The sequence below is a fragment of the Puma concolor genome, chromosome E2 (assembly GCF_028749965.1).
Source record: "Puma concolor isolate L17-30 chromosome E2, mPumCon1.1.hap2, whole genome shotgun sequence".
Taxonomy (NCBI): Eukaryota; Metazoa; Chordata; class Mammalia; order Carnivora; family Felidae; genus Puma; species Puma concolor.
In genome coordinates this window covers 19,249,678-19,268,288 of record NC_141681.1, presented here as the reverse complement: position 1 = coordinate 19,268,288, position 18,611 = coordinate 19,249,678, and the positions used below count along the sequence as shown (strand labels likewise).

Here is an 18,611-nt window from a genome sequence, read left to right as displayed (position 1 = left end):
ACCAATTCACCTTTTTCCTGGATAGGGTCTGAGGGACTAACCTGGGTGGCTAAGTTGATCCAGTTCTGGACTCAATGAGTTCATGTTCTGGTAATGGACATAAACTGGACGGGATGTCCCAAGGTGCACAGGGATTTGGGCAGTCCAGTACATAGATATTTGCTCTGCCTTAGCCCTGAAGAAGGTTGATTTGCCTCACCCGTTGACCAAAGGGTCCGGGAGGGCTGAAGCTTCCGCCCCCAGCCCGGAACCTTTCTTCTTCACCCTGCGCAGGTTCCGGGAGCCAGGGCTCTGGCGGGCCGGAAGTGGAGGCGGTTGGTGGTGCTGGTGGGGCACAGGGACGCGGCGCGGGCGGCGGTTTGCGGGCGGCGGGTGGATCGAGTTTAGTGACCGGTGTCTTGCTGTCTGGTCCTGGCAGGGCTGTGCGCGGCTGCACTCTGCGCGGAGGTAGCGAAACGAACGCGGCGTGGACAAGGCGCCTGCGCCTGGGCCCATGGCCTCCTCCTGCGCGAGCATCGACATCGAGGACGCCACGCAGCACCTGCGGGACATCCTCAAGCTGGACCGGCCCGCGGGGGGTGAGCCAGTACACCGGGGGTGGGCTCTCGGCGAGCGGGCATAAGGGCGGCGCGGGTCTGGGCCGTCCTTAGGGCTCACAGGTCTCTCAGGACCAATTCCGCATCCTCCTCGCTGGTGAGGCAAGACGGGGGTTGGAGCGGTAAATTGCTGACCGTGCCCGTCAAGGGTGCAAATCCCTTCCCATTCCCGAGCCGGGCCGTTCTGCCTCGCGTCCTTCAGCGTCTCTGCTGAAGGTGAGACTCCTTCTCTGAATCCGCAGGGCTAAGTTCGTGTCCTGGCCCCAAGGTCTGTAGTGTTACTGGGACTAGCTCAGGTTCCCTATCCTTGTGCCATAGTTCTGAGGCCTGGTCTGGCCTCGGTGTGCGGAGTTCTGGGTCTAGACCTAGGCGCTGGGCTGAGGAGCCACTGGTCCCCCTCTGCAATTTACCCTTCACTCTGGAATACAGACTCCAGGTCTGCTATTCTAAAACTGATTTTCAGGAGAAAGATGACCAGCCCCAATTCCGTGTCCTTTCTGGGATTAAAGCAAATCACAGATTGCATGACACTGATTGGATTAGGCTACAAACATTTGCAAGCCCTAGTTTATTTCTATTTACTTAAACTTTACTTGGGCTTTTAGTGATAGAGCTGCTCCTGCCCTCAAGGAGCCTTGAGAACATAGAGAGCTAATGAGGTTGTAACATCATGGAATTGTCATTGAAAAAAAAGGAGTATTTTGGTACTGTGATGGAGATATGGTAGATGGGGTTGGGGCTGGAGAGTGCCTGAGAACAGATCTGAGACCGAAGACAGTGTTTAGGTTAGGTGTTATAATATGAACAGGTGATTGAGTGTCAAGAATGGCATTCTGCAAAGAACAAATAGCATGTGTGAAGGCACCAAAGTTTCCTGGCAGGTTCAGGAACCTGTGAAAAGTTGTAGTGGTTGAAAGATTGGCTGGTGATGGTGGTGTGGGTATGCAGTGACCACAGCTGAGAATTGGTGTTTCCTGGGACCCTGTTCTTAAACCTGCTGGGAGGCCCAAACTGGCTGCTTTTGGAAGCAGGCACTGGTGCTCACCCTGGGTGGGTTTAGGTGCCCCTTACCCCCTGAGGAAAATCCATCTGCTGCCTGAAACCACTAAGCACTTCATCCCAGACATGGAATGTGTGCTCCCTTTACTTGTGAGCTTGGCTTGGACCTCTCCTGCTCATCCCCTCTGTGCAGACTAGACTGCACAAAGCTTTGGTAGAGTCTGACGTGGCCAGTATTTTGTAGCTTGTTTGTCTTCATGGTAGCCTGCCTGGGAGGAAGAGTGGCCAGCCTCTCCCTGAACAGCTGAAGTGGCTCTGATCCAAGTGAAGTGGCCTGCAGGCTTTCCACTTAATTCCTTATTTGTTGATTGGTACCTAATTGCCCAGTTTTCCAAGTAGCTCTTGTTGGTCTCCTCTCAACGGAACACCATGTCAAACTCCATACTGTCTTGTGACTAGAAACTTACCATGTTTTTCAATGTGGAGCCCTAGTCTCTTTGTCACCTGGGAGTTTTAGGGTGGTGTCTGAGCCTGTGAGGGTGCTTGAAACAGCCAATGGCAAACAACTGAAATGCTGTCTTTCCCAACTACAGTTTCTCTTTACTTTGTCCCAACTCCTTCATGTCCATTCTTTCTGAGTTTACATGCCCAAGGTGGTTCGTCTTCTGAGCCATTTCTGTGAGGGGCAGGTTCCTTTCTTTCTTACTTCTTTATTGATGTCCTTTCATGTGTTAGGAGTCCATCTTGCTTGTCTATCTTCTACCACTATCTTGGTCTAGGACCTAGTATCTCTTACTTGGATTCTCAACTATGCTACATGCTGACTTAAAGCAGTCAGTCTTTTGGCCATAGCAGACCATGTCACCTTCCCATTTAAAACTCTTTTGTGGCTCTCTAGGGGCACCTGGATGGCTCAGTCGATTGTGCTTCTGAATCTTGATTTCAACTCAGGTCATGATCCCATAGTAGTGGGATTGAGCTCCTTGTCCTCTCAGCATAGATCCTATTTGGGATTCTCTCTCTCCCCCTCCACCCCTCCCCTGCTCATGTGCACACATGTGCTCTTTCACTCTCCCTCTCAAAAAAAAAAAAAAAAAAAAGATATATGTGTGTATATGCATATATGTATATGTGTGTATATATATATATAGAGAGAGAGACACACACACACTGTCACTCTTCTGTGGCTCTCATTGCTACAGGGAGAATTTAAGCACCCAAGATTCATACCTGAGACCTCTGTAGCTTGTTTTCCCTCCATCTTTCCTGTTTGTGTGTTCCAGCCACACAGGCTGTGATGGCATCTCCTCTGTGAAGTCTGTCCTGACCCTTCCCATGCCTTCCCTCAAGTACGCAGAGCCCCTCTGTGCCGACCCGAGCCTGAGTATTAATTGACTTCACCAGATTCTTGATAGCTTTACTCCTCCTTCAGGTAGAAGAGCCCCATGCACATCCTTGGTCCTGGCAGAGACTGAGTTAACTATCAGAGTTTATGAAACAAAAGATGAACCAAGGGCCCTCCTCACCACTGACATGGCTCCCTCAGTGCAATGTTCCTAGAGCACCTCATGGTTCTTGAATGAAATTCTACAGGAGGAGAGGCCAGTGAGCAGGTGGAACAACCTTCAGAGCAGCCCTTTCTATCCCCAGGTCCCAGTGCAGAGAGCCAGCGGCCATCTAATGCCTACAATGGAGATCTCAATGGGCTTCTGGTCCCAGACCCCCTCTGCTCAGGTGATGGTACTTCAACAAACAAGTCTGGTATCCGGGCCATGCCACCTATTAATCTTCAGGAAAAGCAGGTCATGTGAGTGTCTGGGAAATGGCAGTGGTGGTGCTGGGTCTTTGGGATGATGCACTTAATCATGTTATATTTGTGCTAGAGTGAGAGGAAAGGACAAGCTAAAAAGCTTGGCCTGGATCTGAAGTTTGAGCTTCCATTTTAGCATGGAAATAGGCCCATTACCAAGGAGGGAGGTGAGCAAAGGGAACTGTGGGTTTGGGGACCAGTAGACTAGGCATAGCTGAGCACCTAAGACTTGACACCTTTACTAGAGTGGTTGTATTCTCTCCCCCTCCCGACCATGCCCATTGAGACTTTGTAGGAACAGGAGTCAAGCTTGTTCATCCCTTCCCATAGCTGCCTCTCAGGAGATGACAGCTCTACGTGCATTGGGATTTTGGCCAAGGAGGTGGAGATTGTGGCCAGCAGTGACTCTAGCATCTCAAGCAAGGCACGGGGCAGCAACAAGGTGGGTGCCAGGATGTTGTGGCATGTATGGTGGATGGGGACATGTTCAGCCTTTCCCTCCCCTAACCCATGTTGCCAATTCCTATGGGAACCAACTTGACAGGTAGTGTGCCTCAGTCTCAGAAAGCCAGGGTTAGCTGCCAATCTCTGTGGGAATCTGGCCTCAAGAGTTGTGAATGTGTGGCTGGGCTCACACATAGGGCATCTTCTGTCCCCAGGGATGCTGGGGACCAACTGGGCTCTGGCAGAATTAACCTAGCCCTCAGTCTCTACAACCTTCCTCACCCTTGTTTCTCAGGTGAAAATCCAGCCTGTGGCCAAGTATGACTGGGAGCAGAAATACTACTACGGCAACCTGATTGCTGTGTCCAACTCCTTCTTGGCCTATGCCATTCGGGGTGAGTAGGGGCAGGGGAGAGGAGGGAGCTGTTCTGCTAGAAGCCTCAGAGATGCAAATCCACTGTCAGGCCATTCAGCCCACTCAGCCTTTAGGGTACAATAGAAGGCTTATCTGTGCTGCCCCCACCTCAGACAGGCCTTGGGGAGCCAATTGGGAAAACTGAGCTTGAGACTGGTAGTGACAATGAGGCAGGCAAGGGCAGGGCTTCTCTGCCACTGTCTGGGCCTTGCTCAGTGGCCTACTGCTCTTCTGATTCCAGCCGCCAACAATGGTTCAGCGATGGTGCGGGTGATCAGTGTAAGCACTTCGGAGCGGACCCTGCTCAAGGGCTTCACAGGCAGCGTGGCTGATCTGGCCTTTGCACACCTGAATTCCTCACAGCTGGCCTGCCTAGATGAGGCAGGCAACCTGTTTGTGTGGCGCTTGGCTCTAGTTAATGGCAAAATTCAGTATCCTTTCCCTGGGGTGGGATGGGGGACTGAAGAAAGGCGGGTGGGACTGGGGCTACCAGACACACCTCATCATCCACCTGTTTAGCCCTTAACACCCTGCTCAGAGAAGAGATCTTGGTCCACATCCAGCAGCCAGAGGGTACACCACTGAACCACTTCCGTAGGATCATCTGGTGCCCCTTCATCCCTGAGGAGAGTGAGGACTGCTGTGAGGAGGGCAGCCCAACGGTGGCCCTGTTGCATGAGGACCGGGTGAGGGAACCATGCATGAGGGGAGAGGAGGGGACAGAGCGTCCATGGTGTGGGCATGGGCTGAACACTCATCTTGTACCCTGCAGGCTGAGGTGTGGGACCTGGACATGCTCCGCTCCAACCACAGCACCTGGCCTGTGCGTGTCAGCCAGATCAAGCAAGGCTTCATTGTGGTCAAAGGCCATAGCACGGTAAGCCTGCAACTGACTGCCTCCTTGCTCTCCCCACTTTCCTTATGTTCCTCATCTGTCCCCTGAACACACCTGCCCAGGCAGCTTTACTGGCACTCTGCCCGTGGGAACTCTGAACACAAAGTGACCCTTACCTATGGAATGCCTGCCTACCTGGCTTCAGCCTAGGGGTCTGATCTTCTGTACAGTCATCCATTTAATCGGTCTTTCATAAAAACGTACGCACCCACTGTGGGTCAGCTCAGCTCACTACCATCCTCACCTGAGAAGGGCTTGCTCCCACCACTAGGCAGGTGGCAAAGCAAGGCTCTTTGGGTTCTTCCCAGTGTCTAAGTGAAGGGGCCCTCTCACCCGATGGGACTGTCCTGGCTACTGCAAGCCATGATGGCTTTGTCAAGTTCTGGCAGATCTACATTGAGGGGCAGGATGAACCAAGGTAAGGCAGAGCCTGAGGGATCCAGACACCCCTCCCCCGCCAAGGTGAGGACCAGATCATTCACTCAGGCCCATCATCTGCCTTCTTGCAGGTGTCTGCACGAATGGAAGCCTCATGATGGGAGGTCCCTTTCCTGCCTCCTGTTCTGTGACAACCATAAGAAACAGGACCCTGAGTGAGTGAGTGGGCAGGCAGGTGGGTAGTGGGCTGGACCTTAATTCTCCAGTAGGGGGCCCAGCCAGCTATTCGATGCCTTGGTGCTTTGCAGAGTCCCTTTCTGGAGGTTCCTTATTACTGGCGCTGACCAGAATCGAGAGCTAAAGATGTGGTGCACAGTGTCCTGGACCTGTCTGCAGACAATTCGGTAAGCAGAGGCTGGCTAGGGGCAGCAGAGTTATGGATGTGGGTTATTTCCACTCTCTGTCTCATTAATCCTGCCTCCCCGGCCCCTCAGTTTCTCCCCAGATATCTTTAGCTCAGTGAGTGTGCCCCCCAGCCTCAAGGTTTGTCTGGACCTCTCAGCTGAATACCTTATTCTCAGCGATGTGCAACGGAAGGTAACCTATAGTGGGGCACCCTGGGCAGAGCCGGTATCTTCAGGGCAGCAGGGGTGTTGGGCACATCCACAACCCTCACAGCCACTGGGCTCAGCTGTGAGTTTACTCTCTGTGCAGGTCCTCTACGTGATGGAGCTGCTGCAGAACCAGGAGGAGGGCCGTGCCTGCTTCAGCTCCATCTCTGAGTTCCTGCTCACCCATCCTGTGCTGAGCTTCGGCATCCAGGTTGTGAGTCGCTGCCGGCTGCGGCACACTGAAGTGCTACCTGCTGAGGAAGAGAATGACAGCCTAGGGGCTGGTGAGCTGGTCAGGGTCAGGGTATATGTATGTAGGGAAGTGTGGAGTCAGAGAGGGCCAGGCTTAGTTGCCCACACTGTCTTTGTAGATGGAACCCACGGAGCTGGTGCCGTGGAGTCTGCAGCTGGTGTGCTCATCAAACTCTTCTGTGTGCATACTAAGTGAGTACGTTGGGAAGTCTCACCTGTGCCCTGTCTGTGCCCCTCCCCACCCTACTGCTCTGGCCCCTTTGAGTCCTCTCCTACTCTCTTCTCTGCCTATAGGGCATTGCAAGACGTACAGATCCGCTTCCAGCCGCAGCTGAACCCTGATGTGGTGGCCCCGCACCCCACCCACACTGCCCATGAGGACTTTGGTGAGTGAGGAGTAAGAGGGAATCAGGTTAGACTGACCAGGTTCTGAGATCTGACTCAAGTGGCAGCTTTCCCCACAGCATTTGGAGAGTCTCGGCCCGAACTGGGCTCTGAGGGCCTGGGGTCAGCTACCCAAGGCTCCCAGCCTGACCTCCGACGCATAGTGGAGCTACCTGCACCTGCTGACTTCCTCAGTCTGAGCAGTGAGACCAAGCCCAAGCTGATGACACCTGACGCCTTCATGACACCTAGCACCTCCCTGCAGCAGGTATGCTGGTGGAGGAGTGTGGGGCTCAGGGCAAGGGGACCCGGGAATGTCCCACCTGCAGGCCATATAGTGCTGATCCCCTGCCTCTCCCCAGATTGCTGCCTCCCCCAGCAACAGCAACAGTAACAGCAACAGCAGCAGCAGCTCCAGCTCCAGCTCCTCCTCTCTTACAGCTGTGTCTGCCATGAGCAGTACCTCAGCTGTGGATCCCTCCCTGCCCAGGTGAAGCGAGGCTCAGGGTTGGGGGATGGCAGGGGCTGGTGCCAGGTGATACCAAACTCTGGCTGCTATACCTTAGCCTTCCTGCCACCAGGCCACCCGAGGAGCTGACTTTGAGCCCCAAGTTGCAGCTGGATGGCAGTTTGACAATGAGCAGCAGCAGCAGCCTGCAGGCAAGCCCGCGTAGCCTCTTGCCTAGCCTGCTCCCAGGTCCAGCTGACAAACTGACTCCCAAAGCACCTGGACAGGTGTGTGTGTAGGAGTGTGTATGAAGTGCAGGGTGGCAGGTATCTGGTTGTGGGAAGTTTGGTGGCACTCTACTCCCATAGCGCCTGAGGCCTTTCCCTGAGGTCATTCCAGCCTTCCCTGTTCCCTGGAGGGCAACTTCTCAACCTATATCCTATATTTCTACCTCCCATAGCCTATTTTCCTATCTCCTCCCCTCCCGGGCTGTGGGATTTTTGATCTGCATCCCCCACTGCAGTGTCTCATCTCTACAAACGTCAGGGCCTCATCTCTGTGCTCTCCCATCCCCACGACCCACCACCTAAGTCCCATCTTTGCTCCACCTCAGGTGCCTACTGCTGCTTCTGCACTATCACTGGAGCTGCAGGAAGTGGAGCCCCTGGGGCTACCCCAGGCTTCCCCTAGCCGTACCCGCTCCCCTGATGTTATCTCCTCAGCTTCCACTGCCCTGTCCCAGGACATCCCTGAGATTGCATCTGAGGCCCTCTCCCGTGGTTTTGTCTCCTCTGCTCCTGAGGGTCTTGAACCAGATAGTATGGCCTCGGCTGCCTCAGCGCTACACCTGCTGTCCCCACGGCCCCGGCCAGCGTCTGAGCTTGGCTCTCAGCTTGGCCTGGATGGAGGCCCTGGGGATGGGGATCGGCATAGTACCCCTTCCCTTTTGGAGGCAGCCTTGACCCAGGAAGCCACAGCCCCTGACAATCAGGTCTGGCCTACAGCACCAGACATTACTCGTGAGACCTGCAGCAGCCTGGCAGAGAGGTGAGGAGCCTGGCAGGACAAAGTGTGCTGGTGGTAGGGGTTTCAGATAGAGTCATGCACTGTTGAGTCGGCCTGTTCCTTCAGTCCCAGGAATGGCCTCCAGGAGAAGCACAAGAGCCTGGCCTTCCATCGACCACCTTATCACCTCCTGCAGCAACATGATAGCCAGGATGCCAGTGCTGAGCAAAGGTAGGTGCCACCCTACACTATTCCTCTCATAGGGAGAGCCAGCAAGTGGGTAGGTGCTTATCTTTCTCTTTCCCCTTCCTACAGTGACCACGATGATGAAGTGGCCAGCCTTGCCTCTGCTGCAGGGGGCTTTGGCACCAAAGTTCCCACTCCACGGCTGCCAGCCAAGGACTGGAAGACCAAGGGATCTCCTCGAGCCTCACCCAAGCTTAAGAGAAAGGGCAAGAAAGATGACGGGTAGGGGGTGGGGTCCTGGGGCCAGGGAGAGGGGTGGTCCCCAGGCTGCCGTGCCTGACGTAGCCTGAGGTGCTTCTTGCCCATGGCAGGGATTCAGCCGTAGGATCCCGGCTCATGGAGCACCAGGTAAGTGAAGTAACACCTTTTCCATTTCTGAGCATCCTCCATGTGAGGGTGGGAAGGGCTCTGGGCCATTCCCTGGTCAGGTGGGTGAGAATGTATGGGGCGGCATCACCTGATTGTCAGTGCTTCTGGCAGGTGGCAGAACCTCCTGAAGACTGGCCAGCACTAATTTGGCAACAGCAGAGAGAGCTGGCAGAGCTGCGGCACAGCCAGGAAGAATTGCTGCAGCGTCTTTGCACCCAACTTGAAGGCTTGCAGAGCACAGTCACGGGCCACGTAGAACGCGCCCTAGAGTCACGGCATGAGCAAGACCGTATCCTTATGGGTTGTGGCATGGCACAGGGGTCGGTTGAAGCAGCAGCATTCTTGGCCCCAGGAAGGGATGTAGGACCCGCTTCAGGCCTATTCCTTAGCTACAACGCAGAGCGGCGGCTGGAGCGGGCACTGGCTGAGGGGCAGCAGCGGGGTGGGCAGCTGCAGGAGCAGCTGACGCAACAGCTGTCCCAGGCACTGTCTTCAGCTATAGCTGGTCGGCTAGAGCGCAGCATACGGGATGAGATCAAGAAGACAGTGCCTCCATGTGAGTTTTGTGTGGAGACTCTGGGTGGGCCAGGTAGGAGTGGGCCTTCCTATCTGTCAAGCTGCCTTTCATGGCTCTACCTATTCCTCCTCACCCTGCCCCAGGTGTCTCCAGGAGTTTGGAGCCAGTGGCAGGCCAACTGAGCAATTCAGTGGCCACCAAGCTCACAGCTGTGGAGGGTAGCATGAAAGAGAATATCTCCAAGCTACTAAAGTCCAAGGTGCTGTAGGGCCCCAGATGACAGGTTGGTGGTTGGTGGGCCAGGTCAGGCCAACTTGGGCTCAGCCTTTCAACTCAGCCTTCCCTCTTCCCCCAGAACTTGACAGATGCCATTGCCCGAGCAGCTGCAGACACATTACAGGGGCCAATGCAGGCTGCCTACCGTGAAGCCTTCCAGAGCGTGGTACTGCCAGCCTTTGAGAAGAGCTGCCAGGCCATGTTCCAGCAGATCAATGATAGCTTCCGACTGGGCACGCAAGAATGTGAGTGGGGTCATATGCTTCAAGGTGGGAGGGGCTGGCCTCCTCTCCCCCACCATCCCTCTCATGGCCCCTATGGTGACCTCTCAGACTTGCAGCAGCTAGAGAGCCACATGAAGAGCCGGAAGGCACGAGAACAGGAAGCACGGGAGCCCGTGTTGGCCCAGCTGCGAGGCCTGGTCAGCACACTGCAGGGTGCCACTGAGCAGATGGCAGCCACTGTATCCAGCAGCGTTCGGGCTGAGGTGCAGCACCAGCTGCACGTGGCTGTGGGCAGGTGTGTGGGCAGGGTGCTGGGCAAGGTGGTGTGTTTTGAAAGTGCCAGACGGGACTTCTTATCTACCTCATCTCCCTCACTTCCCTTTGCAGCCTGCAGGAGTCAATTTTAGCACAGGTACAGCGCATCGTTAAAGGTGAGGTGAGTGTAGCACTTAAGGAGCAACAGGCCGCCGTCACGTCTAGCATCATGCAGGCCATGCGTTCAGCAGCTGGCACACCTGTCCCCGCTGCCCACCTCGACTGCCAGGCCCAGCAAGCCCATATTCTACAGCTGCTGCAGCAGGGCCACCTCAATCAGGCCTTCCAGCAGGTACGCCAGGCATTAGGTCCAGGTAGGGGTTAGGTGTTTCCTGACAAGGCCCACACACCATACTCTACCTGTCAGGCTCTGGGTAGTCTGACCCTAACAGGCTGTTCTTGGTTCTCTTTGGCCTTTCTGGCCATTTCCCCCTACTTCTCTGCCTGGTTCCAGGGTCTTTTTACCTCAGTCTACCTTGCTTCATGACCACCCTTCTTAGGAAACCTCTCCTGATCTCTTAAAGTAACAACACACCCCTATATTACTGTCTTTGGGCCCCTGAGCATCCCCCTCTGGAGCCCTCGGTACCCTACCCTGGTCATTATTTCCCTGGCCACACAGCCAGACAAGTAGGTATTCCATTCTGACATTAGCTATAAATACTGTTCTTACCCTAGGCCCTGACGGCTGCTGACCTGAACCTGGTGCTGTATGTGTGTGAAACTGTGGACCCAGGGCAGGTTTTTGGGCAGCCACCCTGCCCACTCTCCCAGCCTGTGCTCCTTTCCCTCATCCAGCAGCTGGCCTCTGACCTTGGTACTCGAACTGACCTCAAGCTCAGGTGAGTGGACTCAGGTCAGGAGACAGGCTGGGGTGAAGGTGGGGGAGCAGTTCAAAGCAGAGACTTCTGCCTGACTCTGCTTCCTAATTTTCTCCACCTCTGTTCCCACCCATCTCAGGCTTTGAGGACCCTCCCCACCCCCCCCCCCACCCCCCGCAGCCGTCCCTCTGGGCCTCAGTGCCACTAGGGGGCACTCCCATTTGCTGGAACCCACCTGTATCTTGTCCCTTTCTTCCACCACAGCTACCTGGAAGAGGCTGTGATGCACCTGGACCACAGTGACCCCATCACTCGGGACCACATGGGCTCCGTCATGGCCCAGGTGCGCCAGAAGCTCTTTCAGTTCCTGCAGGCTGAGCCGCACAACTCACTTGGCAAAGTGGCCCGGCGTCTCAGCCTCATGCTGCACGGCCTTGTAACCCCTAGCCTCCCTTAGCTAAGCCTGCCTTGCCCAGGGGTGGGGAGGCACTGAAGGCCAATACACAGGCTTAGGCTAGTGTCTGTCCTTTTACCTGCTTAGGCTCCCACCTCTGGGGTGTTTGAGGGGAGAGCACTGGATGTGGTCTACAGGTTGTGGTAGCCAGCAGGTTTTGGCTGGGCCCAGGGTGGGTATTGTGCCTTCTTGGGTTCTTCCATGCCTGGAGCATGACCCCTGAGATCGTGACACCACTTGAGTTGAATTTTCCATATTCCTTTTTACCTCCGATTTGGATCTTTTTGTTTTTGAAAAATGTTGAGAAATTCAATTAAATGCTTTTGGAATAAAATGGAGCATGTGTGTGCATTTGGTGTAATTTTGATAAGGGCCTCTGTTCTCTCTTCCGTCTCCTCCCTGTGTGGAGTTCTGTCTAGGCTAACCCAGGTGCCTGGACACCCACCCTCATCTGCGCAACTTTCTTCCCAGAAACCCCTCTCCATCTCTGAGAGAGGGCCCTGGGGTCAGCTCTGCAATGCCTGTGTCCCCAGCTCTTCTCTCTTTGGTCCCTACCCGCCTTTGCCTATCTCCCTACTGGGGTGGGGCCGCCAGCTGGCTTTGGGCCCCGCCCCCGACTCCCATCCAATCACAGGCCCTTCTTCCGGAGGCTGGGCCGAAGGGCTGCGCTTCCAAGCTGCTAGCTCAGGCACTAGGCTCCCAGCCGGGGATGATGCGCAGCTACTCCTCCTGTCACCACCGCCAGCGACTGCCCCGACCATCCGGTGTGCTGGGGCTGTTGCTGCTGCTGCTACCACTTGGTGAGTGCGGGAGTGCCAGACCCAGCTTGGCAACCGGGCGGCACACTCTCCCCAGTCTGGGTATAGGGTGTGTGGGAGCAGAGGCACAGCCTTGAGTGCTGAGAACCACGCTGGAGAGGAGGTGCAAGGGCTCCAGCGAAGGAATAACGTGTTCCAGTGGTTTCAGGATGCAAAATGGGCATGAACTGAGGCCTAGTCGTGGGGAAAGGACCCTGAAATTCCACAGCCCCCTTTCCGATAAATGGAGACATAGGCTGTGATGGGACTCTTAGACCAGCTGTGGGACCCCTGAGGTCCTCTGTTAGGGTCTCACCTAGATCCTGACCCCTGTATCCTGTTCTACCTGGCTGAAAACACCTGTCTTTGGGGATGGGGTGGGAAGGTCAGGCGAAGCTTATCTAGGCTGCAGGACAGTTCAGGAAGCCCAATAGCCCTGGACTCTGCCCCTCTTCTCTGTGTCCTGACTCCTGCATTTGGAACATCCTCACCTGGCCTGCAGCCCTAGAAGCTCAGAGGAAGAGTCAGCCCCTTGGGATGGGACACCTTCTTCCCCCTCTCTACGTATCCTGTCCCCATTGCATCTAGAGGGGGGGCGGTCAATGCAGGTGATCACCAGACATGCCCCTTGGTTCTCTTGGGTGCCTCTGTTTCACGCTGAGTCACGTCCCCAGAGCATACTCAGGTAAACAAGCCCCTGGGGGCTTAGCGGGGAAGGGGAGCCAGGCGACTCATGCTATCAACCATTCTCCACCCCCACCCCTAGTCCTTGTATCTCCTCTGGCAGCAGCTGCAACAGGCCCAGGGGGCTGTGACACCATATACCAGGGCTTTGCTGAATGTCTCATCCGCTTGGGGGACAGCATGGGCCTGGGAGGCGAACTGGAGTCTGTCTGCAGGTAAGGGTAGGTGTGACGACAGCCACCTGATCACCAGACCCCCACCACCAGGCCCTTGGGGCCTGAACCTTTTCCTTCCCATTAGAAAAGTCTCTTTGCCCCACCTAATTACCCTAACCCCAAGCCTTTAACAGGTCTTGGAATGACTTCCACATCTGTGCCTCCCGAGTCCTATTGCGCTGTCCGGAGGAGGCTGCCGCCGTGTGGGAGTCACTACAGCAAGAAGCTCGCCGCGCCCCACACCCAGATAACTTGCATGCTCTGTGTGGCACCCCTGTGCGCATTAGGGAGCATGGCAAGGGCCCTGAGACCAACCAGGAGACACTGCAGGCAACAGGGTCTGCACATAGCCCAGCCCCTGCACCCCCACTGCTGGCAGCTGCTCTGGCACTTGCCTGCCTCCTAGGGCCTCTGGCCTAGCCAGTCTAGTGGAGTAGCGGCACCCCTGCCTCCTACCCTGCTCTGGTGGCTGCTGCTGGGGCTCTGCAGAGTGCCCTTGGCTTTCATTAAAGGCATTTATATTTGTACTAAGCTCCTTCCTTTCTTCTGGCTATAGCCTGCTTGGCTGGGGCGGAGGCCTCCAGAAGCTGATCCCTAGGACTGGATGGGTGGGGCCCATGGCTGCCACAGGGGACTCAATCTTTCTACTTACAGACACTCATTTCCCAGGGCTGGCTGTGCAAAGCTTTCCATTGTGTGCAGGTTCCAAGAGCTCTGGTGGTGACCTGAAATCTACCGGAATGCACAGCCTTCCTCTATTCTCCCAGGCTGGCATTCCTACCCCTGCCTGCCATTCATATCCTGGCCTTTACAGGCAAGGTGAGAGCGTGGAGTGTACCACCTCACCCCCAAGCTCCTCAAGCCAGTCCACCCCCATCCCCACATTCCAGCCTCCACATTCCTGCCATGCCACCACCTCATCCTCCCTCTGCTAACTACCACCTTAGCCTTCAAGACAGATTAAGTGCTCTGTCCTCTCCCTCTCCGGGGTCCTGATCTACTTGAGGGGAGCCTGTTCCAGAAAGTGGGGAGTCCCTGTTGGGGTCTGTATTCAAGTCCCTGAGGTGACCTGGAGCTGCAGAAACTGCGGTCATAATGAGGATTCCTCTGGACTCTACTCAAGCTTGTTCTTTGAGAAGAGGTATGCATTGTGAAGTCAACAATCCCAGAAGACTTTCTGGAAGCATGGAATGAGCATGCGTGTGAGGAGCCCCTGTCCACTCTGGCGAAGAGAAAGAATCTGCATGGGCAGAATCCTGAGGGAAGGAGGGGTCCTCAGAGAGGGTGAGATCCTCTCTCGGTCACTCTCCCACCACCACCGCATGACTTGTGTGGGCAGTGCCGTGAACTCACTGACTTCTGCTCACACTCCCTCTGCCTTATTTGCCATTTTTGAAAATTGAGAACTGATTCTGATGTTAAGCTCTTTTTCATTCTATGAGGCCCTCATTCTGCGAGGCCCTGCATAAACCAGCTCTGCCCACAGTTGCTTCAGTCCACTCCTGCAACTCCCTTCTACCTGAGCATGGAGCAGTGATCTGCCTACCTAGTCCTTGACATCAGGGGAGCCTTCAGGGAAGGCATGTGATGAGGGTGATAGAAGAGGTCAGAATGGATGGGGCTGAATGGGACAGGGCTTTACAAGAGGGGCCCAAAGGAATCAGGGTTGGCATTTAGAGCTTGGCAGACTAGGTATACACTAGAGCCCATGCCGGGGAGCTATTGTTCCCAGGACAGAATCGGGCCTAATTGAACCATTGTTTGGCTCCAGGGTGATAGGTGCCTCCAGAGACTTCCATCCTCACATGTAGGAGCCCTACTTCATCCATGCTTCCCAAACACCTTCCCATTCCAGTTAGCTCAGATACCTCAATCAGCAATCTCTGCCCTACCTTGACTTCTGTGCTTCATTCACCTGTACTTTTATCTCCACTTCTATCTCCCAACCAGTCATTACCCATCTTCTCACATGACTTGAAGGGAAAAAATCAGGAGAAAACTCCTCCCACAACTGCCCCCCTTTGACCAGAATTTTCCAGAAGGAAATGCCAGCCTTTTATTCCCTTGGGTCTTTGTACATTTATTCTCTGTACTCAGAATACCCTTCCCCATATCCTCCTGGTGAACTCCTTTTCTTGTTCAGCATCACCTCCTTCATAACCCTGACTCCAAGCTGAATCAGAAGCCTCCTGCAGATCCACACAGCTCCCCGGCTGTCTTCTGTCTCAATACTGATAACAGTGACTTGCTACTATTTGGGTCTGGGTGAGAATTCTTCATTCTTTATGTCTCTAGCACCCACTTTGGGGCTGGGTATAAAGGCTGCACTTGTAGAAGTGTGTGGAATGAAAGAATCTCTAAGCCTAGCATAGAAAGTGTTATATCAATAAGAGCTTGGACCAAGAACGACCTCAGCATGGAGGATATGTCATTTGGGGCAGCCCCTTTACCTAGCCTGGGCATACTTTGGGCAGGATGATGCTGGGGATCCAAATCCCAAAAGTCTTCTCAAAGCCACTGTTGATTGGTGGCTAGGAGCAGGGGCCCAACTGTGATGGCCAGCCATCAGAGGGATTACTATCCTCCTGCTGTGCCCTACTTTCCCCTGGTTTTTGCTCTCTAAGTCCCTGCTCTTCCCTGGAAGTGAGTGACCTGGAGTGTGTGCATGGGGGTGGGGATAGAATCTGCTTTCTGGCCAAGGGCTTAAGAGCTTTGTATGTTTCATCCCAGAGCTGGAGGAGAGGGGTGGGCTGATAGGCAGACTGGGCCCCAGACACATCTGCCCAGCCCAGAGCATCATGGTGATGATGTGTCTTACATTTACAGCTCTGTGGCTATGGAAAAGCTTATTGTTCAGGGTAGAGCCTGGGGGCTGAATGTCCAGAGCTGAGTCCCTCTGCATTAACATGCCTCTTCATCTCAAGGCCCTTTGATCTTTACCAGAGCCCAGACCAGCACCTGCCAGTAGCAAGGGCTCAATAAATACTTGTTGAATTAAGTTGCTGAATGTCTGTAAAACTGGGGTGTTGTGTGGATTTCTACGCCTTATCAACCCTAGAATTCCTTATTATTTTTTAAGTTTATTTATTTATTTTTGAGAGAGAGAGAAAGAGGAAGGAGAGGGGCAGAGAGAGGGGGAAAAATAGAATCCCAAGCAGGCTCCTCGCTGTCAGTGCAGAGCCTGATGTGGGGCTCCATTCACAAATCGTGAGATCATGACCTGAGCGGAAATTAAGAGACACTTATTTTAATTAAAAATTTTTTTAATGTTTACTTATTTTTGAGACACACACACACACACACACACACACACACACACACAGAGAGAGAGAGAGAGAGAGAGAGAGAGAGAGAGAGAGCGCACAAGTGGGGTAGGGGCAGAGAGAGAGAGGGAGAATCCAAAGCAGGCTCCAGGCACCCAGCTGTCAGGGCAGAACCTGATGCAGGGCTCAAACCCATAAACCACAAGATCATGACCTGAGCCAAAGTCTGATGTTTAACCAACTGAGCCACCCAGGTGCCCCACTGAATTCCGTATTACTTTTAACCTTTCACAACAATGATGTGGGGTCAGGATTATGATCCCCATAAAACATAAGGAAAATGAGGCTTAAGGAGGGGAGATGTCTTGCCCAAGGTCACACAGCTGTGGAAGTATCTGGGATATGATCCCAGGTTTGTTTGGCCCCAAGTCCATGCCCTTAATTATCACACTAGACTTTTGGAAGTGATTCTTTGTGGGGGCGGGGGAGAGGAGTGATTTTTAAAGGTTTTTTTTTTTTAATTAAAACATGTTTTTATAGCTTAAAAAATGTTTGTTTATTTTAAGAGAGAGAGAGAGAGAGAGAGAGAGCTCTAGCAGGGGAGGGGCAGAGAAAGAATCCCAAGCAGGCTCTGTGCTGTCAGCACAGAGCCCCACTTGGGGCTCCATCTTATGAACTGTGAGATCATGACCTGAGCCAAAATCAAAAGTCAGGTGCTTAATGGACTGAGCCACCCAGGTGCCCCTTTAATTTTTTTAAAAAGTAATCTCTACACCCAGTATGGGGCTCGAACCCACAACCCTGAGATCAAGAGTCATCCACTCCACTGAGCTAGTCAGGCACCCCTAAAGGTGTTTTTTAAATAAAATCTTTTTATTTAATGTTTAATTTTTTAAAGCTTTTCTTTATTTATTTTGAGAGACAGTGTGAGTGGGGAGGCACAGAGAGATGGAGAAAGAATCCCAAGCAGGCTCTGCACTGCCAGCACAGAGCCCGAAGTGGGGCTCAAACCCACCAACCACAAGATCATGACCTGAGGCAAATCGATGGCTCAACTGATTGAGCCACCCAGGAGCCCTTTTAATGTTTATTTTTGAGAGAGAGAGAGTGCAAGCAGAGGAGGGCCGGGGGAGTTGGGGGACAGAGGATCCCAAGCAGGCTCTGCTCTGACAGCAGCAAACCTGATGTGGGGCCGGAACTCATGATCAAGATCATGACCTGAGCTGAAATTGGACAGTCAACCAAGTAAGCCCCCCGGGTGTCCCTTAAATAAAATCTTTTATGAAACTCTACTGCATAAAACAAACCATGATGTTTTATTGATGTTAATGTATTTTTTAGCTTTAAAGTATAACATTGGCTTATACAGTCAAAGACAATTGCACGTACGAAATAAATACTCAATATTTTAACAAATGAACAGACTGAAATGAGGAAGATGGATGGAGGTTACAATGCCCTTATCACCTGTGTCATCTACTTTTTACCCCTGCAGTTTGAGTTTATTGTAAAGTAGTGAGATAATTCTGATCTTATAGAGGTCTTTAAACATTTTTTTTAATGTTTACTTTTTAAGAGAGAGAGACAGACAGACAGAATGCGAGCGGGGGAGGTGCAGAGAGAGAGGGAGACACCGAATCCGAAGCAGGCTCCAGGCTCTGAGCTGTTAGAATAGAGCCCCACGTGGGGCTCGAACTTACGGACTACGAGATCATGACCTGAGTTGGACACTTAACCGACTGAGCCACCCAGGCGCCCCTTATAGAGAAGTCTTAATGGTAGCATTTTTTTTTTAATCTACTTGATTTGCAAAGTCTCAGGATACACTTAAATTCAATAACAATAACAAAAATTTTAAAACTCATTACTCCGAAGCTAGCGCAAGATTGACTTAACCTTCACCAATCCTCAACCATTTGCAACTCCACCGTGATGACAGCCAAATTAACACTTCTGAATGCCTAAATTACTTCAATTGCAGTTACAAATTTTTGATTTGTTAATGAACTTTAAAACGATCCTTAGCAGAGTTCCAGAGGCACCTCAGAAACCTCTGTTGAAACGCACTATGTCCCCACCCTCGCACTACAGAGCACCCTCTGCCCTAACAAGAAATTTTGACACTTCTGTCTCTACCTTCCGCGGTTCCTCTCGGTGCCTAAGGTCGAGCTACTTTAAGGGTTAACTTGATTC

At 53.3% G+C, this 18,611-nt stretch overlaps 2 protein-coding genes across 7 annotated transcripts; both read left to right on the top strand.

Moving 5' to 3' along the window:
* The first annotated feature begins 283 nt into the window (after positions 1-283).
* EDC4 (enhancer of mRNA decapping 4) lies at positions 284-11,797 on the top strand. Of its 5 annotated transcripts, none has more exons than XM_086689118.1 (29): positions 284-327; positions 419-578; positions 3,246-3,402; positions 3,736-3,847; positions 4,145-4,244; positions 4,506-4,695; positions 4,803-4,950; positions 5,037-5,141; positions 5,468-5,577; positions 5,669-5,752; positions 5,846-5,941; positions 6,032-6,134; positions 6,252-6,432; positions 6,520-6,592; positions 6,695-6,786; positions 6,865-7,052; positions 7,147-7,274; positions 7,366-7,519; positions 7,846-8,279; positions 8,364-8,468; positions 8,553-8,705; positions 8,795-8,831; positions 8,964-9,408; positions 9,513-9,628; positions 9,725-9,890; positions 9,978-10,164; positions 10,257-10,476; positions 10,863-11,026; positions 11,270-11,797. In XM_086689118.1, the coding sequence occupies exons 2-29, from the start codon at positions 494-496 to the stop codon at positions 11,460-11,462; spliced, it is 4,326 nt and encodes a 1,441-aa protein (XP_086545244.1). In that variant the 5' UTR covers positions 284-327; positions 419-493; the 3' UTR covers positions 11,463-11,797. The 5 variants fall into 5 exon arrangements, with proteins under 5 accessions (XP_086545244.1, XP_025776348.1, XP_086545247.1 ...); XM_025920563.2 differs by having other exon boundaries at positions 321-578; positions 8,964-9,141; positions 9,253-9,408; XM_086689121.1 differs by having other exon boundaries at positions 321-578; positions 7,351-7,519; positions 8,964-9,141; positions 9,253-9,408.
* Positions 11,798-11,836: 39 nt separating this feature from the next.
* On the top strand, positions 11,837-16,153 carry NRN1L (neuritin 1 like). Of its 2 annotated transcripts, none has more exons than XM_086689147.1 (3): positions 11,837-12,259; positions 13,044-13,155; positions 13,290-16,153. In XM_086689147.1, exons 1-3 carry the CDS (start codon positions 11,977-11,979, stop codon positions 13,573-13,575), a joined length of 681 nt encoding a protein of 226 aa, XP_086545273.1. In that variant the 5' UTR covers positions 11,837-11,976; the 3' UTR covers positions 13,576-16,153. The 2 variants fall into 2 exon arrangements, with proteins under 2 accessions (XP_086545273.1, XP_025776630.1); XM_025920845.2 differs by having other exon boundaries at positions 12,154-12,259; positions 13,023-13,155.
* The last annotated feature ends 2,458 nt before the right edge of the window (positions 16,154-18,611 follow it).

Coding starts and splice junctions, on each gene's coding strand:
- NRN1L (XM_086689147.1), top strand. CDS start 11,977: ATGCCTGTGTCCCCAGCTCTTCTCTCTTTGGTCCCTACCCGCCTTTGC. Junction 12,260..13,043: donor GCTGCTGCTGCTACCACTTG/GTGAGTGCGGGA, acceptor CTCCTCTGGCAG/CAGCTGCAACAGGCCCAGGG. Junction 13,156..13,289: donor GAACTGGAGTCTGTCTGCAG/GTAAGGGTAGGT, acceptor AGCCTTTAACAG/GTCTTGGAATGACTTCCACA.
- EDC4 (XM_086689118.1), top strand. CDS start 494: ATGGCCTCCTCCTGCGCGAGCATCGACATCGAGGACGCCACGCAGCAC. Junction 579..3,245: donor GCTGGACCGGCCCGCGGGGG/GTGAGCCAGTAC, acceptor TTCTATCCCCAG/GTCCCAGTGCAGAGAGCCAG. Junction 5,578..5,668: donor GAGGGGCAGGATGAACCAAG/GTAAGGCAGAGC, acceptor GCCTTCTTGCAG/GTGTCTGCACGAATGGAAGC.